We start from the raw sequence: 18101 nt of genomic DNA, 5'->3' as shown, positions 1-18101 counted from the left end.
ACTGACAAGCTCCTTGTAAATACACAAGCTTTCAATTTTTGGAGCCAGTAAAAGTCAATTCTTCGATGATTAGATTTATGCAATTAAGCAGCGGTAGAATTTCTCATTGTATTCATTTCTCCACTTTCTGCTTCATAACATTCAGCATTGAAAACTTACAGGCTGTACTTTTAAAATTGGAAAGATTTTCAGTATAGTGACCGTTAAATTAAACACGAGCATTGCAGGCTGTCATTTGTCTGACAAAAAATATGTATAAATAATGGAGGAATTCTTGGCTGGAAGACATTTAACTTGCATTTCAAAAAGCAGATACTAAATTCCCCAAAGCATACAGCAAATGCAATGGGCTCAATTTTCTCCAAAGATGTTTTTTGGCATACTTGAAGAGTTACACCCATTTTTTGGGGGCCCAAGTACACAAAAAAAAAATCATCCCAGTTTCCCCGTTTGAATTCTTCATTTTGGCGCCGCCTAGCCTGTAGTTTGGTTTTGGGGATGGAGCGCAAGATCTGTGCCAAAAAGATCGGGTTGCCACGGTAACCAGGGACACAATGCTGGCTGAGGGTGGAAAGTGAAACATAAATCCAGCTCACAGCAACCTGCACGAGCACATTACAGCAACTTACCACCATTAAATTATTAAAGTGTTAATGACAAACGTCTATCTCTCCTTCCGCCCCCCGCACCCCATGCCGATCCCCGCTCCTATCCCAGGCCGAAGGTCCTCCTGATGCCGGTCCCCACTCCTATCCCTGACCGAACGGCCTCCTCCCTCCCAGTACCCGCTCCTAACTCTGGCCGAAAGATCTCCCCGCCCCCCTCTGCTGCTGCTGTCCAGGCCCTGGAACTGCAATTGCTGCGCTGATTTATTTACTTGCGCCGATTTTCTTAACTGGCCAGGAAGTTTTTCCACAGAGGCCATTTATGCCGTCCTAAGAAAAATTGGAGTAAATCGGAGCTGGCCAAACTTGCTTAAATGACCAGTATTGGCGCGGGTGGCAGGTGGCGTTAAAAAATCTAACCTAAAAAAAATCGTAATTAACTGAGTTACGCTGACGCACAATCTTTGGGGAAACTTTGATTTTTAATTTTATGCCAAAAAAAGCGCCACGCGCCAAAAAAATGGCATAAATCACTGGGGAAAATTGAGCCCTATGAAACGATCTTGATGCATAGTCATAAAGTAGTTAAGATGATCAATGTTGCAGGTTAATCTACTGGAAGTGAATAAAAAGAGGGTGTTCTACAGTGGATACTAAATGGCAAAGGACAATGCAGCCAAACAGAACAACTAGCTGGATGGCAATGGAAGAGAAATGGGTAGCCATGCATTAATAAGGACTCCTTCTACTTACCAAGTGGAGTAAAGGATCGAACAGGACTGGTGTCCCTGCTGCTTTCTCGGCTCGCATCCCTGCTGCAGCCCTGACTCACACTTGGTCGAGGGATACGACTGCCCCGAACTATCAGGGATCAGGATGGTTATAGAGCAGCACAATTATTAAAAATAGAGATGCTGAAATATTCTTCTCGTAATCATTAAGGCTCCACTGTCAAAATTGTAGCCTCAAGATTTCAAAACTGAAGACATATGTGTAGAATGATGTTCTCTTGGGTCATTTTAAAATGTGTATGGTCTGCATTTTTCTTCAGGTGAGCAATAATGTTGCCATCAGCAGTTAATTCACCGATTCATTATGCTTATTTCATACCAACTAGTTGTAATGACCAGATTAAAATACAGAAATTGACATTCAGCTTGGGAAAATAACCAATGCCTTTGGTAAACTGATAACAAAAATCCAGAGTGGTGAAGTAAGATCAGGTTCTAAAAACCAAAAATTACTATTGCACCCTCCTTCTTACCAAAAAAGGAGCCGCTGCAAAACATGGCTGGAATATTGCCTGTTGAGGATTGGGACTCTAGGCATATCTAAGAAACAAAAAATATATATATTTTTTAAATGAGTAGTTTAGAGTTTTGACAATCTTCTAGTTGGCCTTGTCTCCTGGCATTCAATAAATGAAATCAGAACGTGGGCCAGTAATACTATTAGCTTTCTCCATTTACCCTATCATACCTTCAGTGACCATCACCAAAGTTAATGCCAATAGAAAAATCATTTGGGCAATAGCTGTTACTAAGAAATTAATTATTTTGAAACATCAAGCAGTAAACCTACTGCCCACAGGAAAGCTTGGGAACAAAATGATTTGTACAATAAGTTTGTGTCAACTTCCAGAAATCTTCCTATACATTTTCAAAGGTGACATAAAGAAAGGGCTAATCCGACTGACCTGAAGTCCGCCAATGTTATACTGCCAATTATTTCTGTTTATATTGTAGCAATATTAACCTTTAGCCTTTGCTTGTTAAGTGAGGAAGTATACGTCAATTTAGATGCGGTGACCACTGAACTGTTGAACTAAGAATGACCTTAAAGTAATGATCAGCTTAGTCACTTCAGTAAACCTAAATAAAATACATTTGAGTGTATACTTATGTATATATTTCATAGAATTTTAACAAATTAAAACAGTTAGGTAAACATCGCCGAGTGTAAATCATTCTTTTTAGAAGCATGAGATTGGTGCAAAATGTACTGAATCAAAGACAGACTTGTAATTAAAAGTTTCATTTGGTGGAATCGCAATTATATGTATACACGTTTATAAAAGGTATAAAAAGTGGGTGTTGGAACAGATGTGTAGGATTCAATAAGGTCTGATCAACCTGTATACTGAGCTTCAAACTATAAAGCATTTGAGCCCCTCAACTATACCCGAAAGGTTTTGTTGTAAGTATTGTCTTTTAAGTGTATGTTTAAGAATTATTATACATGTACTGTATACTTAATAAATCTGTGATCCCTGATATTCAATGTTTAAGAATCCTATTGATTTGAGGAGTAAATTATATATTAGAACACTTATCCTCTGTAACAATACCACCAGGTTAGGTTTATCAGCCATTATTAACAAATTACATAAAATGTTTGTGGTTATGGGAACAATGTAATCAAGGTTGCAGAAATTCAATATGCAGGTTACTATTACCTTAAAATATACCTGGCAACTTTCACCACCCCTTCCAAAAGAAATCCTCATGACCACTAAGGTAGCCTCTCAATCTGAACTTTCAGCAAATAAAAAGCTGCAATCACCATCAGTTGTGTACAAAGCTAACAGTTCTCATCCATGCGTAAGTGACAATACTCAACTTTTTCGAGTAGTTTTACCCCTGACAAAGTGCATAATTAAAACAGAGTGCCACTAAGGAATGAAAGATATAGTGAAGGAATACATAACAAACGTAGGTAAAAAACAGAATGTAAAGGATAAATTAGTTATGATTACTGCCAATAGTCCAGCTAATTTTGAACACGATTTAAAAAAAAAATAATTTGACAATTTCTGCCAGCTCGCATTCAAAATATATATTATGACTGCAATAAAGCTTTGGTATTCCCAGTTTTGTTTCAGTTGCTAATGATTTGAATTAGAAAATCATCCTTGAATGCGGGTCCTTGAATTGGTATTAATAGTCTCCGGCCCCAATGCCTATTCAGTGGAAATCAATCATGCTTTGTCCAGTGACATATTTGCAGCCACTGGACACAAATACACCTAAAACTTTAAAGATTTTGCCATGTGGTAAACAAAAAGCTTCAACCACAAAATCTAGTTTAAATCTAATTTAATTCTGATTTGTTAAATATAGCACAATGATTAGATAGTGTACTTGATTAAATGTGCTATAGATGTGTTCAACATCATAAAGTATAAAACTATTATTGCAAGCATTTAGCAGGACTTACAAACTGCAGAAAAATATATTGCTCAGCAAATTCCAAAACTAAAGATATGGACAAAACGGCACACAAATTTGGTACGGGTACAACGTCCGAACTCCGGAATCCTCGGGACCGAGTCTGTTCCGGTTTTGGGTCTTTTCTGGATTTCAGACAAGAAAATCAATAGTCTGAAATCTGGAATCCTCGACCAAATCCGTGCCGGGTTTTGAACGGCGAGGTCCAAAATCTGGCACTTATTCAGTCAAGGATTCCGGATTTCAGACTTGATTTTCTTGTCTGAAATCTGTAATCCTGATTGAATCCGTGCCGGTTTTTGGGTTTTGCCTCAAATGTCAGGTTTTCAGACAGTAATTCCGTATTCTGGACAACTCCATCAGCTATGCGCAAAATGTCCGGTTTTCGGAGTTCCAGATTTGGGATGTTGCACCTGAACTGCCTTTGGAACTGGTCCCATCACTAGATCACGACAAACTACTCGCCCTCCCACCACCCACTTCCCTTTTCGCTTATAATATGGGCCCTTTTACTGAAAACTGATATGAAAGAACTGACCAGCGTGAGACAAAATAATACAACCCACATTCATGGATAATATGCTAATGTTGAGGTGAAGTAGTTATACATTTCTGACAGGCAGATGGACGGCAATGTGGCATTTCTGATATCAACAGAAAGAGGAAAAATGCCAGCTCCCATCAGCATATATATGGAAGCTGGTAAGTATTTTTGAGGGGCAGTAAGTAGAAAAGAATTAAGAGGTGACAGAAACTTGGGGTACAGCAAAAATGACTGAACAGACACAAGAGGTAAAATTTCTTACCTAAAGTCAATCGAGATGGGCTTGCTTCTCTACTGCATCCTTGACTACGAGGTATCTTACTGCGTTTCTGCCCTGGAGCTCCTGTTGGCATGACTCGCTGAGTTCCAATGCTCACAGTTGAAAGTGCCGTGCTACTCAGTACTCTTCCAGGAGAACCAGAGCGACTAGCAGCTGAAATAAAAATATACAGAAAACATTTCACAGCTGTGCTGCTCAGATGACAAAAGGACAAAGTAACTAGAACTATGTATATTCATGTAGTTGATGAATTCAAATGTTCGTGCTTTGTTACAATACAACGGTTGTTTAACTGTTACCATGTGCACGTGATAAAGTGGCCAAAGGTAACAGCAAAACAAATGAAAATGTACATTTTAAGGATAGCTAACCTGGTTGTGCAAGTACCGTTAATGGGCAGTTGCAGCACTGCCAGTTAAGCAAAAAGTATCAAAACTGGTTACTTCACTAATTTATTAAATTGTTTTTCTGTAACTGCATACAATAATTTTCAATTATTCACTGCATTCGTCTTTATAAAGGTAAAATTGTCAGTTTGCTAAATTGTTTTAGAATGTTGGATGTCACTTTCAGAGTTAGCAACCCTTAACATTTAAATATTAAGTATGAATAAATTATAAGCACAATTTGGGTTACATAAAATAAATTAATGCAATGCACTTTAAACCTCTAGCTTAACATTAGGCTTTAAATTTAACAAACGAGATGGTCTTGAAGTAATGGCTTAACTAAAATTGACATCAATACATCTGAAGCAAGTTGCATCAGTGAAGATTATTGAAACACTTAGATTACAATTACCCAGAGGATTTCTATACCACTTCAATTTCAAAATGAAGCAAACGGATATAGATGATTAAAATAAAATAGAATGCATGCATCAATGGCGTTTATTGTAAGGTGTGTAAAATTTCTAATTCTGTAAACTTAATGGCATTATTCACTTCATGTGTCAATTTTACTTTCAATCCGCTGTGTCCCCGCCCCTCTTTGTTTTGCTCTGTCCTAAAAAGGAAATCAGTTATCTTCCAGTTTTGCAACTGGCCTAAAATGTGACAAGTGCATCTTACACTCTGTTCCCTCCTCCACCCTAAAAAATGCTGACGGACCTGCTGCTCATTTCATGCATTGTGCGTTTTCACATCAGATTTACAGTATTTGCGATTTTATTTCTTCTTTGATGTATGCACACACATACACATACAAGCACACATACACACACATTTCTAACTGCAGGAATGCATGGAAATGACAAGCATATCACAGACATCACATCTAAAATCCAGAGAATCTTACCACCATTTGGGTTGGCTGACTGCGATCCTGAACAAGTGTAAAGGTACGATTAAGGATTTTTAAGAACGTATTTTTTTTGTGTTTTGATTTTTTGGAAATCCATGACAAGGAAAGGAACAGAGTAGATTTAAATGAATGGCAAATGGGGGAAAGAGAGCTTTGGTCAGTTCACTGCAAGACAAGAGAGGTTGTGCCAAAGCAGCATGCTGAAGAACTCAAAGTCTGACTCATATATAATGCAGGTGAAATTAAAGACACACGAGCAGGTGACACTTGTTGCCAAGTATCACTGCATATTATTCTGCTGGAGTCAAAGTAACTTAACAGATAAACAAGAGCTTTTCGCCTATCCCCAGTAAAGGTGCATATAATCTTGCAGATAGCCATTTATGGACACAATACAGTAAAAGAAACCCTTAAAAAAATATTCAAGACAAGCCAATAAATAAAATCCAAAAAAGCAGTAAATACTGAGCAATGAGAATTTGTAGAACAATAATTTTAGTACATCAGGACCATGGTGATATTAAACCAACAAACATTAGTAAATGCACTTGCAACAAAAAGAAAAATTATTTAACTAGCATTTTATATGTGGGTTTTTGGGGAAGTACAGAATGAGTCAAAGGAAGGTTAAGAAGGTGAAAACAAAACAAATTTGAAAAGGTTAACTGGCCGCTTCATGTTTATATGTGTCAAACACATTTGGAATGAGTTTGGTCAGTTCTTGAACATTTAGGCCACTTCATAGTAACAGACCCGGGTCCCAAAATAAAGCAGATAGAGTCTTGACCACAGTCACTGAGAAAAGCGTAACACTTGCATTAGCAGTGCAAAGTAAATAACAAGATTGTTCTCCAGCTGCTCCACAAAGAGAGACTCTGAAGAAAATGGGCATGGAACGAAATTGAGGCAACAAACTATAACAGGGTCCCAAAATACTAATATTCACAAGCACATCAACTGCTATGTTTTTTTCTGTGTTTATGAAAAATGCACTTTTTGAATTGGCACAAATAAGGAAATAAATATGTGTCTATATATCACTTCCATTGATAGTGTACAAGTCCTGTGACAAGACAGTTTTTAAAGGAACCTCAGAGGTGGATTTTACAGGAGTATTGTACATTTGAGGTTGTAACATCTGGTAAAGTTGGCTGTAACTATGCTGACTGAATAATGCAAATAAAGTACCAGTCAAATTTCATGCAAGTGAAAGAAAATTAACTTAAATGCAGTTTTTCAAATGTATTCTGGAGTCAGAAATGGTCACTAAACTGCAAGCTTTATGGCTTAGAACCAAAAGAATTAATGCATCAAAAATCAGTATGCTTACATTGCAATACTGACATTTTGCTTCACCCCGCGCCCACCACCCTGCCCCACCCACCGCAACTCATAAAACTATGTTTGTCAAAGTGCTTTCTACATAAACTAAAGGTTGTAGCATGCAACACAAGCAAACTCCAAAAAATGATGATCTTAAAATAATTCAGAAATTAAAGTTAAAAAATAAAGTAGTAGTCAGCTGCTCAAGTAGCAAGCAAAAAATCCAAGTGTTTACTCATGGTTTAAGAAATATACAGTGCATCGTTGAGTAATGGAGATTGCAGCCATCTGAGAAATGTGTATCCCAAATACATCAGCAATTCTAAAACATATTCAAGATCATTTCAAACTCAGATTACACAACATGCAACTAAAGGTTATGAAATTTCGCTAATATTTGCCTGGTTTGAATGGATCTTTGCAGCAAAAATGGAATGGTTGCAAATTTGAACAGAAATTTGGTGAGTCATTTGAAGAACTTTCCAGAATATACTGATCAATGATTAGTGTTTGTCACAACATGGCTTTCCAACATTCATGCTAATGGATCATAAGTTTAATGTGGTGTGACAGTTATAATAGAGATAATAGTTTTCATATGGAATGACTATGAACAGACAGAACGCTGATGCTACATATCCTCCAAGTACACAATACTATGGGCAAGTGAAATTGCGACTGTAGAGGCCACAGATCAAGAGTTTGGGGGGGGTGGGGGGTGGAAGAAAGAGTATAATTTCATACTGTGCAAAATTCAAACATGATTGGAAGATCCAGCAAGGAGCAACTACGACAAGCTTGCCCTTTTACCTCCTTCCTTCCCACTATCCAGGGCCCCAAATACTTCTTCCAGGTGAAACAGCTATTTACTTGTACTTCTTTTAATTTAGTATATTGTATTCACTGCTCACGATGTGGTCTCTTCTACACTGGGGAGACCAAACGCAGATTGGGTGACCACTTTGTGGAACACCTCCATTCAGTCCATAAGCGTGACCCCGAGCCTCCGATCGCCTGTCACGTTAATTCCCCGCTCCACTCCCACTCCGACATCTCAGTCCTTGGCCTCCTATGCTGTTCCAATGAAGCTCAACGCAAGCTCGAGGAACAGCACCTCATCTTTTCTTTAGGCACTTTACAGCCTTCTGGACTCAACATCGAGTTCAACAATTTCGGACCATAACTTCTGTCTATATTTGGCTCCCTTCCCCCCCGATTTTATGTAATTTTTTTCTCTTTGTCTCTCATTCACACTCTATCTAGACTAACCTTTTTCTAACTTCTGCCATTACCATTTCAAGTCGGCCCATCATGCCTTTTGTCTCTCTAATCTCTCCTGTCTTCCACCCTATCACAGACCTTCCGTTTTGTTCTTTCTTGCCCTTCCTCTTTCAGTGCTCCTTAAGAATCTGTTCATTTCAAACATTCACCAGTTCTGACGAAGCGTCATCGACCTGAAACGTTACCTCTGTTTTTCTCTCCACAGATGCTGCCTGACCCGCTAAGAGATTTCCAGCATTTTCTGTTTTTATTTCAGATTCCAGCACCGCAGTATTTTTGTTTTGTAACAGGCTTTCCCTTGAACTTTTCATATTTATTCCCACCTTGCCCCACTTCTCAAACAACTGTTGGCTTCTATTTTTGACGACAGTTCTCTTCATTTTCTCTCTATTCTCCCTGATCCCCCTGGACTGAGCACCAATCCAAGGTAAGTGCAGCTGGCAGGAGATCGTAAAATGACAATCTTCAGTGAACTACTATGAGGTATATAAGAATAGTCCAGTCATGATTCTTTTTCTCATCTTACTTCTGCCCCCCAATCTCTCGCACTATCTTTCCTCCACCTCCAGATAATTGGTCGACAGCTGGTATCTCTGCTCAGTAAAGCAGCTGAGATCAGCAGTTCAGTGGTGTGGGATTCACCTTATGTTCCTCACTCCTCATATGTTGGTGCTCCAAAATGCTAAAACACTGATAAATACTGTAAGTATTAGAGTTGAGTTGGAAAACTGAATTTAGAAAAACCAACACAGTGGTCAAGGGATGTGGGGAAACAAGAGGGGAAAGAAGGGAGATATTGTGAGCAGGGAATTAGATGAATGTGACCTTTCAGAGCACAATATTTTATGTAGTTTCACAGGTCTTGAATAAAAATGTTTTGTCTGTGAACTGCTTGAAAAATTTATTAATTGCGCCCCCTTCCCCCACAAAAAAGTATCTCCACGCAGGGCTCAGTTGGTAAATATGCTATCCAATTAACAGATCAGGAAGATCCCGAGATTAATCATTGGTCTGGGCAGAGTTTGTTGATCTAAGCTGGGGAATACTTAGCTTAATTACCTTGTGTTTTGGGTTTGGGAGGGGAAAAAAAAAAAAGAGACCAGAAATCAGCAAAAGTTTCCGCTGCTGATAACAATCCAGCAACATTTTTAAAAATGTACGTGTGAATGGCAGTTGAAAACACCTTTGGATTCTGCTGTGATGACCCTGAACTAAACGAGCCGGCCAACATTTGCAGTTCTGTTCACAAATGCAGAATAATCACTTGGGGAAAGTACTTGGAGCTGTTGGTGCCTCTGGACGTGCACACTGGCATGAGCCAGTGTCTTTGGCAGAGACGAGAGAATGTAAAGGAGAATATCTTAAGCAGAAATTCAACATGAAACTTCTGTCTATTTAGAGCTCTTAACATAACAGTGTGAGATTTGAACAAATGGAAAGCAATTTCTTTTGTGGGGAAGGGGGCACAATTAATAAATTTTTCAAGCAGTTCACAGACAAAACGTCAAGTTTTTATTCAAGAGCTGCAAAACTACATAAAATATCGTGCTCTGAAAGGCCACATTCATCTAACTCCCTGCTCACAACATTTCCCTTCTTTCGCCTCTTGTTTCCCCACAACCCTCAACCACTATGTTGGTTTTTCTAAATTCAATTTTCCAACTCAACTCTAATAACTTAGTGGTCAAATTCATTGCATGCTGCGGTACTGTGCCAATATAGACAAGCAAACACACTAGTTCAACCTCTGAATGTGCTGACTAAATTGGCCTTGGCCAGGGTAGGGGTTGGGGAATCACCATCAGCTTCAGTGCCTCAAGCTACGAGAGTGGGGTAAAATAGCTGTTAAGAACATAAGAAATAGGAGCAGGAGTAGGCCGTTCGGCCCCTCAAGCCTGTTCTGCCATTCAATAAGATCATGGCTGATCTGATCATGGACTCAGCTCCACTTCCCTGCCCGCTCCCCATAACCCTTTACTCCCTTATCGCTCAAAAATCTGTCCATCTCCGCCTTAAATATATTCACTGACCCAGCCTCCACAGCTCTCTGGGGCAGAGAATTCCATCTATTCACAACCCTCAGAAGAAATTTTTCCTCATCGCAGTTTTAAATGAGCAGCCCCTTATTCTAAGACTATGTCCCCTAGTTTTAGTTTCTCCTATGAGTGGAAATATCCTCTCTGCATTCCACTTTGTCGAGGCCCCTCATTATCTTATAAGTTTCAATAAGATCACCTCTCATTCTTTTGAACTCCAATGCGTACAGGCCCAACCTACTCAACCTATCTTCATAAGTCAAACCCCTCATCTCCGGAATCAACCTAGTGAATCTTCTCTGAACAGCCTCCAATGCAAGTATATCCTTCCTTAAATACGGAGACCAAAACTGTACGCAGTACTCTAGGTGTGGCCTCACAATACCCTGTACAGTTGTAGCAGGACTTCTCTGCTTTTGTACTCTATCCCCCTTGCAATAAAGGCCAACATTCCATTTGCCTTTCTGATTACTTGCTGTACTGGCATACCAACTGTAATATATATATATATATAGCTCCACTACTGCGGCATTGCAGCCATTGCTGTTTACAACAATAAAGAGGGAACAAGTAACGTGACTGGCTTCCTGAAGTTATCAGCCATCTTCGAGCCTGTGTGTTTGTGAGGTTGTACCGAAAACATAACATTGGCAATGAAGGATAGGATAATCGGATAACCTTGCTGAAATTTTTGTTGGTGGATGATTTAGCCATCTGACAGAGAAACCTTGAGAGCTTCTCTGTTTTGATTAACAGCTAGAAATCCAAGTTAAATTACAAGCACACTTGGCTAAACTGCCAGAGTCTAGATGGCCACGCCATGGGAATAATAGGACGCTTGGGAGAGTTTCAACATGACCGTGAAAGTTTCGGAGCGTCTGTAGACCGGCTAGAAATGTTTTCCACCGCAAATAGTATCATCGAAGTCCCCGATGATGAAAACCGGGTGGTGTTGGAAAGAAAACGGACTATTTTCTTAACTGAAGCAGGGCCCGAGGTGTATGAAACCCTGAAAAATTTGCTTGTGCCTGTCAAGCCAAAGGACACATCACTTAAGCAGATTCAGCACTACAGTCCTGAGCCTCTGGAAATTGCTGAAAGTTATCGTTTTGGAATACGAGATCAGTTAACCAACGAAAGTATCAGTGAGTACATTGTAGCATTAAAAAAGCTATCTATTCACTGTAATTTCGGAAACTTTCAGGACCGGGCATTGCGTGACCGCTTTTGTTTGTGGGATACAAAATGATGCAATCAGAAGAAACTTATTGACAACTCCAAACTTGACTTTTGATTTAGCTTGTCAGACAGCTATGTCAATGGACATGGCCGACCAATATTCCTGAGAATTTCGTACCATTTCCAATTGTCAGACAACAGAGGTGAATCGGCAGCAGGTTGAAAGAAAAAGACAAGTGGGCCCAAGGCCTCAGCAACTGGCAATGGTAAAAGAGCACTGAAGTCGTGCTATCGGTACCTGGGACAACACATTGCGCAAAGCTGTCCATATAGTAAACCAACTTTCAAAGCTATAAGTAGATATCCCGAGAGACTACTTAGCACGGAAGAAAAACAACAGGACAAGGAAGCTTTAGAGCTACACATCATCAGGAGCATGAGGGTATCTAACAATATTCGAAAAGTGTCATCATCCACATAGATGTTGCAGGAACCAAGATACACATGGAAATCGACACTGGTACATCCGAGAGTGTAGTACCGGAATCGCTATATCTCGACAAATTGCGTGATTTCCCATTGGAGAAATCCAAGATAGAGCTGCGAGACTACTCGGGAGAGAACATTAATTTGGTAGGTCGTATCACCGTACCGGTGAAATACAAGGATCAATTTCAGAGCTTGCTTCTCTTAGTAGTGGCAGGAGACAAGCCTGCCTTACTAGGAAGAAATTGGTTGGGATCACTGAAGCTGGACTGGAGTGAGATTTTTCATGTTGAAACAAGATTTGCATCAAAGGATGATGTCATCAAGAAGTATCCGAAGGTGTTCTGTGAAACAGGCAGTCCAATCCAAAGCTTCAAGGCGAGTGTCAGGGTACAGAAGGACGCTAGACCAGTTTACTGCAAGCCACGTTCCGTACCATATGCATTTAAGGAGAAAGTTCAGCAAGAACTCAAAAGACTAGGGACTGAGAACATTATCTCTAAGATCGATGTAATTGGGCTACACCCATTGTTGTTGTACTCAAGTCCGATGGTAAGGTAAGGTTGTGTGGTGATTTTCAAGTAACTGTAATCCAGGTTCTAGAGGGTAATCTCCCCAATACATTGCCAAATGTAAAAGATTTGTGCATACCACTGGCAGTGGTCAGATCTTCTCAAAGTTGGATCTTACAAATGCCTGCTTACAATTTGAACTAGATGAGGAGTCCAAGTCATGCTTGGCTATAAATACTCATCTAGGCCTATATCAATTTAATAGGCTACCATTTGGAGTGTCTTCCACCCCTGCCATACTTCCAAGGAGTGATGAACCAGATTTTGCAAGGTATTAAAGGGGTAGTATGTTATTTAGATGACATACTAATTTCAACACCAAACAGGCAAATTCATAATAACATATTGAATGAAGTCCTCAAATGGCTAGAGAAGCACAGAGTATGAGTGACTGCTCACGTGTGAGTTATTTCAAAACTCAGTGGCGTACTTAGGGCACAGAGTAGACAAAGATGGTTTACTTCCAACCAAGGGAAAACTGGATGCAATCAGAAATGCACCCACTCCCAAGAATGTCACTGAACTTAGTTCAAAAGACCCAAAAATGATCGATTATGGGAAGTTCCTACCAAATTTGGCGACAGTGTTACATCCACTGAATGAACTATGGAAAAAACAGGTCCATTGGAAGTAGTCAGAAGAATGCGACGCAGCATTCAAGGAGTGTAAACGGCAATTGGTAGAGAGCACCATATGTTAATTCACTATGACGTATCTAAGAAGTGGCAAGGGTTAACCAGGATGACTGGAGACCAGCTCTGCTGCACGGACCTAATGCGCACACATATTGCAGTGTGGCTGGCCCGTGCTGCCGCTGGGCCCTCAGCTCTTCTGGGCCCCGTACCCTCATTTGCCACACCTCTGCCCACGATGTTCCAGGGCCCGGCGCTCCAGCTCTATTTATAGCCCCGACCTGCGGTGGTGTTCTCACACAGGTCAGGGCGGCCCACAATGTTCCAGGGCCGGGCGATTAATTAGAGGAGGGGAGGGCCTAGCTCTGTCAAGCCCGTGTGGTGGCTGGTGTGCAACGGCCACCACACGTTAAAAAAAATCCTCGCACAGGCATCTTCAACCCCTGGAGTTCAGGACTGGAATATCGGGTCCTTCATTGAAACATCTGTGAACTCTGTGGAAGCAAGTCATCCTTGTTCGAGGGACTGCCTGTGATGATGATGATCTAAGAAGATCAAGCTAGCACGTGACGCCTCTCCATATAACTTTTTGTGGTTCATGCACAAGGACCCTCAGAGGTCTCTCTGTACTGCAGCACTTTGCAATTTTTCTCCATTTAAATTATAATTTGCTTTTCTATTATTTCTGCCAAACTGGATAACCTCACATTTTCCCCCATTATACTCCATCTGCCAAATTTTTGCCCACTCACTTAGCCTGTCTATGTCCCTTTGCAGATTTTTTGTGTCCTCCTCACAATTTGCTTTCCCACGCATCTTTGTCTCATCAGCAAACTTGGCTACATTACACTCGATCCCTTCATCCAAGTCATTAATACAGATTGTAAATAGTTGAGGATCCAGCACCGATCCCTACGGCACCCACTAGTCACTGTTTGCCAACCGGAAAATGACCATTTATCCCGACTCTCTGTTTTCTGTTAGATAACCAATCCTCTATCCATGCTAATATATTACCCCCAACTCAGTGAGCTTTTATCTTGTGCAGTAACCTCTTATGTGGCACCTTATCGAATGCCTTCTGGAAATCCAAATACATCACATCCACTGGTTCCCCCTTATCCACCCTGCTCGTTACACCCTCAAAGAACTCCAGCAAATTTGTCAAACATGATTTCCCTTTTATAAAACCATGCTGACTCTGCTTGATTGAATCATGCTTTTACAAATGTCCTGCTGCCGCTTCCTTAATAATGGACTCCAGCATTTTCCCAACGACAGATTTTAGGCTAACTGGTCTATAGTTTCCTGCTTTTTGTCTGCCTCTTTTTTAAAATAGGAGCATTACATTTGCGGGTTTCCATCTGTTGGGACCGCCCCAGAATCCAGGGATTTTTGGTAGATTACAACCAATGCATCCACTATCTCTGCAGCCACTTCTTTTAAGAACCTAAGATGTAAGCTATCAGGTCCAGGGGACCTGTCCGCCTTTAGTCCCATTATTTTACCTAGTACTACTTCATTAGTGATAGTGATTGTATTAAGTTCCTCCCTACCTATAGTCCCTTGATTATCCGCTATTGGGATGTTTTTAGTGTCTTATACCATGAAGACCATTAAGAGTTAGATCCATAGCCATCAAATTATCCATCCTAAAACATACATAATGAGACACAAAGTAATTAAATAGTTGCATTTGTATAGTTCTTTATCAGAATGAAAGAGGGCTTCACGCAATGAATGACTACTTGGGAGTCCAGTGACTTATGCAGGTAAGCACAGTATGCAGGTAGCCAACTTGTGTCAGCAACATCCTACAGACAGCGATGAAGTAGGTGACCAGTTATTGGGTTTGTCAGTGGTACTGGTTGAGGGAGGATTGTCACTTAGAACATCAAGAGAACGCGAAGTTCTAGTGTGAATATTGCCACGGGATTTTTAACATTGGCCTAAACAGGCTGATGGGGCCGCAGTTTAACATCTCATACAAATGACGCTTCGGCTAAAGTTACAGACTCCATCGATACTCCCATAGTGAAGAGCAGCCTAGATTATGTAGTCAAGGACAGAACAGCATAAGGAATGGCTGTGACGCATCACCTACCAACACTTATTATTGAGGTTTACAAATGAATCACCATTTAACTGAGTTACCACTAGGCTGCCAGTGCATGTGAAACACACCTCAGCAACAGCTACCAAAAGTGATAGGGGCAAAATAAATGTTCCACTCTTAGGATCATCTCAGCATGCTTTATTCCCCAAGTAAGAAAGTGGATGGACAATCTGTTTGTAAGCCTCTACTGGTAGGTTTCTTTAGCCGATTGCTAAAATCTGCACAAGCACAGTTTGTGGTGACTTGACATATTGTTTTGCCTCTCGATTGGGAAGCAGCTTCCCTCCGCATGACCCTTCACGATTAGCAGCACAAACAAACTCAGTTAGTATATACACATGGCACATTAGAGAATCATCACACTGCATTATCCACTAAAGGGAATTTCAATACAGCAGACAAACCTCTCTAAAGAGAAGTGGTAGAGCCCAAGTATCTCCATATTATGATTATTAAAGTAGCTTTTATACTTGTATAAAAATATATATTTTATTTGAGATTATGACACAAACATAACTAATTGTAGAATACTATTTTTAGCCCATTCTTAAGAGAAACCTTTATAATTGATTCATGGACTTAGTTGTTACATGGCCTTCACTGATTGGAATATTACTTTTGTAGAGTGAGCCATGGAGTTAACATAAATCATTCAATGACCCCAAAAGCATGATCTGTACTATGTGTTAAAATGTTTCCAGGACACAAGAAAAAGACTTATAAACAGGGCACTTCCCCACATTTGCTGTCTTTTGAGATAATTATGAAATGTAAAACAAGACAAGGATGAAATGTCCAAAGGACAGAAATTGAACATCTTCCTCTTATGGTGAATTCCTGTATAAAAAGAACCAAATGCTGCTTCCCTGTTCTGACATTTGCAAAGTTCATGGTAAATCTTAAAAATTTAACAGCAACAGTTTTAATTCACATTTGCTGCTCATGGCTGTCTACTACTTTAAGGAAGGAATTTGACAAACTTATTAGAAGAACACTTAACTTAAAATCACCAGAGCATGCAAAAAAAACCAACAAAAATATCAAGAGCAAGATACCTTTGTTATCTTCAGATGATGTTAAACCTGAGGCATAGAACAGTTGTTCAAAGCTTAGTGGATCATTCAAAATTTTAAAATGGCAAGTAAAGTACTAATGCTTCCTCTCTGCATATAAGCAGAATGACAATATTTGCTGTACCCCCGATTTATAAAACTAGATGTTTTATACATTATACTGCATGACAACACACCAGATACATACGTTGGGACTGAGACACCACTTTCGTACGACTTCGCCCTCTGGAATCAGCAGCATCGCCACCACCAGTGGCAGTTCCCGAGAGTAATTGCCTATTACGAATACGACCTAGGAAAAAAAATGTATTAGTTAGAAAAGGAAAGCTATTGACAAATATGATGGGTTACTCCATGCATAGGTTAGCTTTTATTTTTAACTTTAAAAAAAAAGAAAATTCACATGAAAAGGCAAAGTGCGAAAAATAAATGGTCTGGCTATCAAACACAAATAATTGATAACAACATAGGATCCTTTAAAGTGATGGCTCCCTGAACCTAAATGGTATTGAATAGTCTAAACTCCATTGATTTTCAGCTCATTAATCCCAATGCATTTCACTTTTCACATTTTCCTGCTAAACTGGACTGAGGTCCTGCAAAACCAGGTGATTAATGAGCAGAGATCAACATAATCCCAATGCAATTCACATTGTTTGAAACTGAAGTGTGCAGGCTATATATTGCCTGGCTATACTTTTCACTATTTGCCCCGCCCAAACCGCCACGGTTGTGGTGTAGCCCTCATCTCTAAATCACACCCTGGTCCGTACCTCTACTCCTCTGGCAACTTCTCCTCCTTTGAGCATCTCACCCAGTTCCACTCATTACGCCTCTCTTTTAAAATCCTTAATCCAACACCTGGCTTCTCTTCACCACCACAAACGGTCTTAAACCACGCTCCCTTGCCTTCTTCTCCCTCGCCTCCAACAATAAATAAGAAGCTCAAGGGTTTTTATGTTAATAAGATGGAGAACATCCATTCAGCTGCCTCTGCAACTTCCCTTCCTTCCCCTCGCCGACCAGACCTAACTTCCTCTGTTTCTCCCTGCCCTAATGTTGAATTTGAATATTTCACCAGTTTCTCTCCTTTTTCTGCTCATGTCCTCTCAAAGCTCATCTTGTCAATCAGATTGACCACCTGTTCTCTCGACCCTATTCCTGACCACTCAACTTCCCTTCCTGGTTTCCATGTTAGCTGATATTGTTAACGGTTCTTTCTCCTCAGGTAATGCCCTCTCTCCTTCAAATCTGCCGTCATCAGTTCTCTCCTCAAAAAAAACAACCCTTGACCCCTCCTATCCTTGCAAACTCGCCCCATCTCCAACCTCCCTTTCCTCTCCAAAGTCCTTGAATGTGTTGTCACCTCCCAAATCCATGCCCACCGTTCCCAGAATTCCTTGCTTGATTGCCCCCAATCAGGTTTCCTCCCTTGCTGCAATACC

The 18101-nt window shown here is 40.2% G+C and overlaps 1 protein-coding gene across 6 annotated transcripts in view; it reads right to left on the bottom strand.

The window, feature by feature from the left end:
* Positions 1 to 18101, bottom strand: part of LOC139273284 (CLIP-associating protein 2-like) — a 650606-nt gene that overhangs the window by 211979 nt on the left and 420526 nt on the right. For 3 of the 6 annotated variants that reach the window (XM_070889987.1, XM_070890014.1, XM_070890024.1), the window contains exons 19-22: positions 16844 to 16948; positions 5953 to 5979; positions 4639 to 4809; positions 1359 to 1466 (exon numbers count right to left, since the gene is read on the bottom strand). In XM_070889987.1, the coding sequence (XP_070746088.1) occupies positions 1359 to 1466; positions 4639 to 4809; positions 5953 to 5979; positions 16844 to 16948 (411 nt within the window). Of the gene's footprint in view, positions 1 to 1358; positions 1467 to 4638; positions 4810 to 5952; positions 5980 to 16638; positions 16666 to 16843; positions 16949 to 18101 lie in introns of all 6 variants that reach the window. The other 3 variants (XM_070889996.1, XM_070890033.1, XM_070890006.1) reach the window with 3 other exon arrangements.

The sequence above is a fragment of the Pristiophorus japonicus genome, chromosome 1 (genome assembly GCF_044704955.1).
Source record: "Pristiophorus japonicus isolate sPriJap1 chromosome 1, sPriJap1.hap1, whole genome shotgun sequence".
NCBI classification, from domain to species: Eukaryota; Metazoa; Chordata; class Chondrichthyes; family Pristiophoridae; genus Pristiophorus; species Pristiophorus japonicus.
This window is presented reverse-complemented; position numbering and strand designations above follow the sequence as displayed.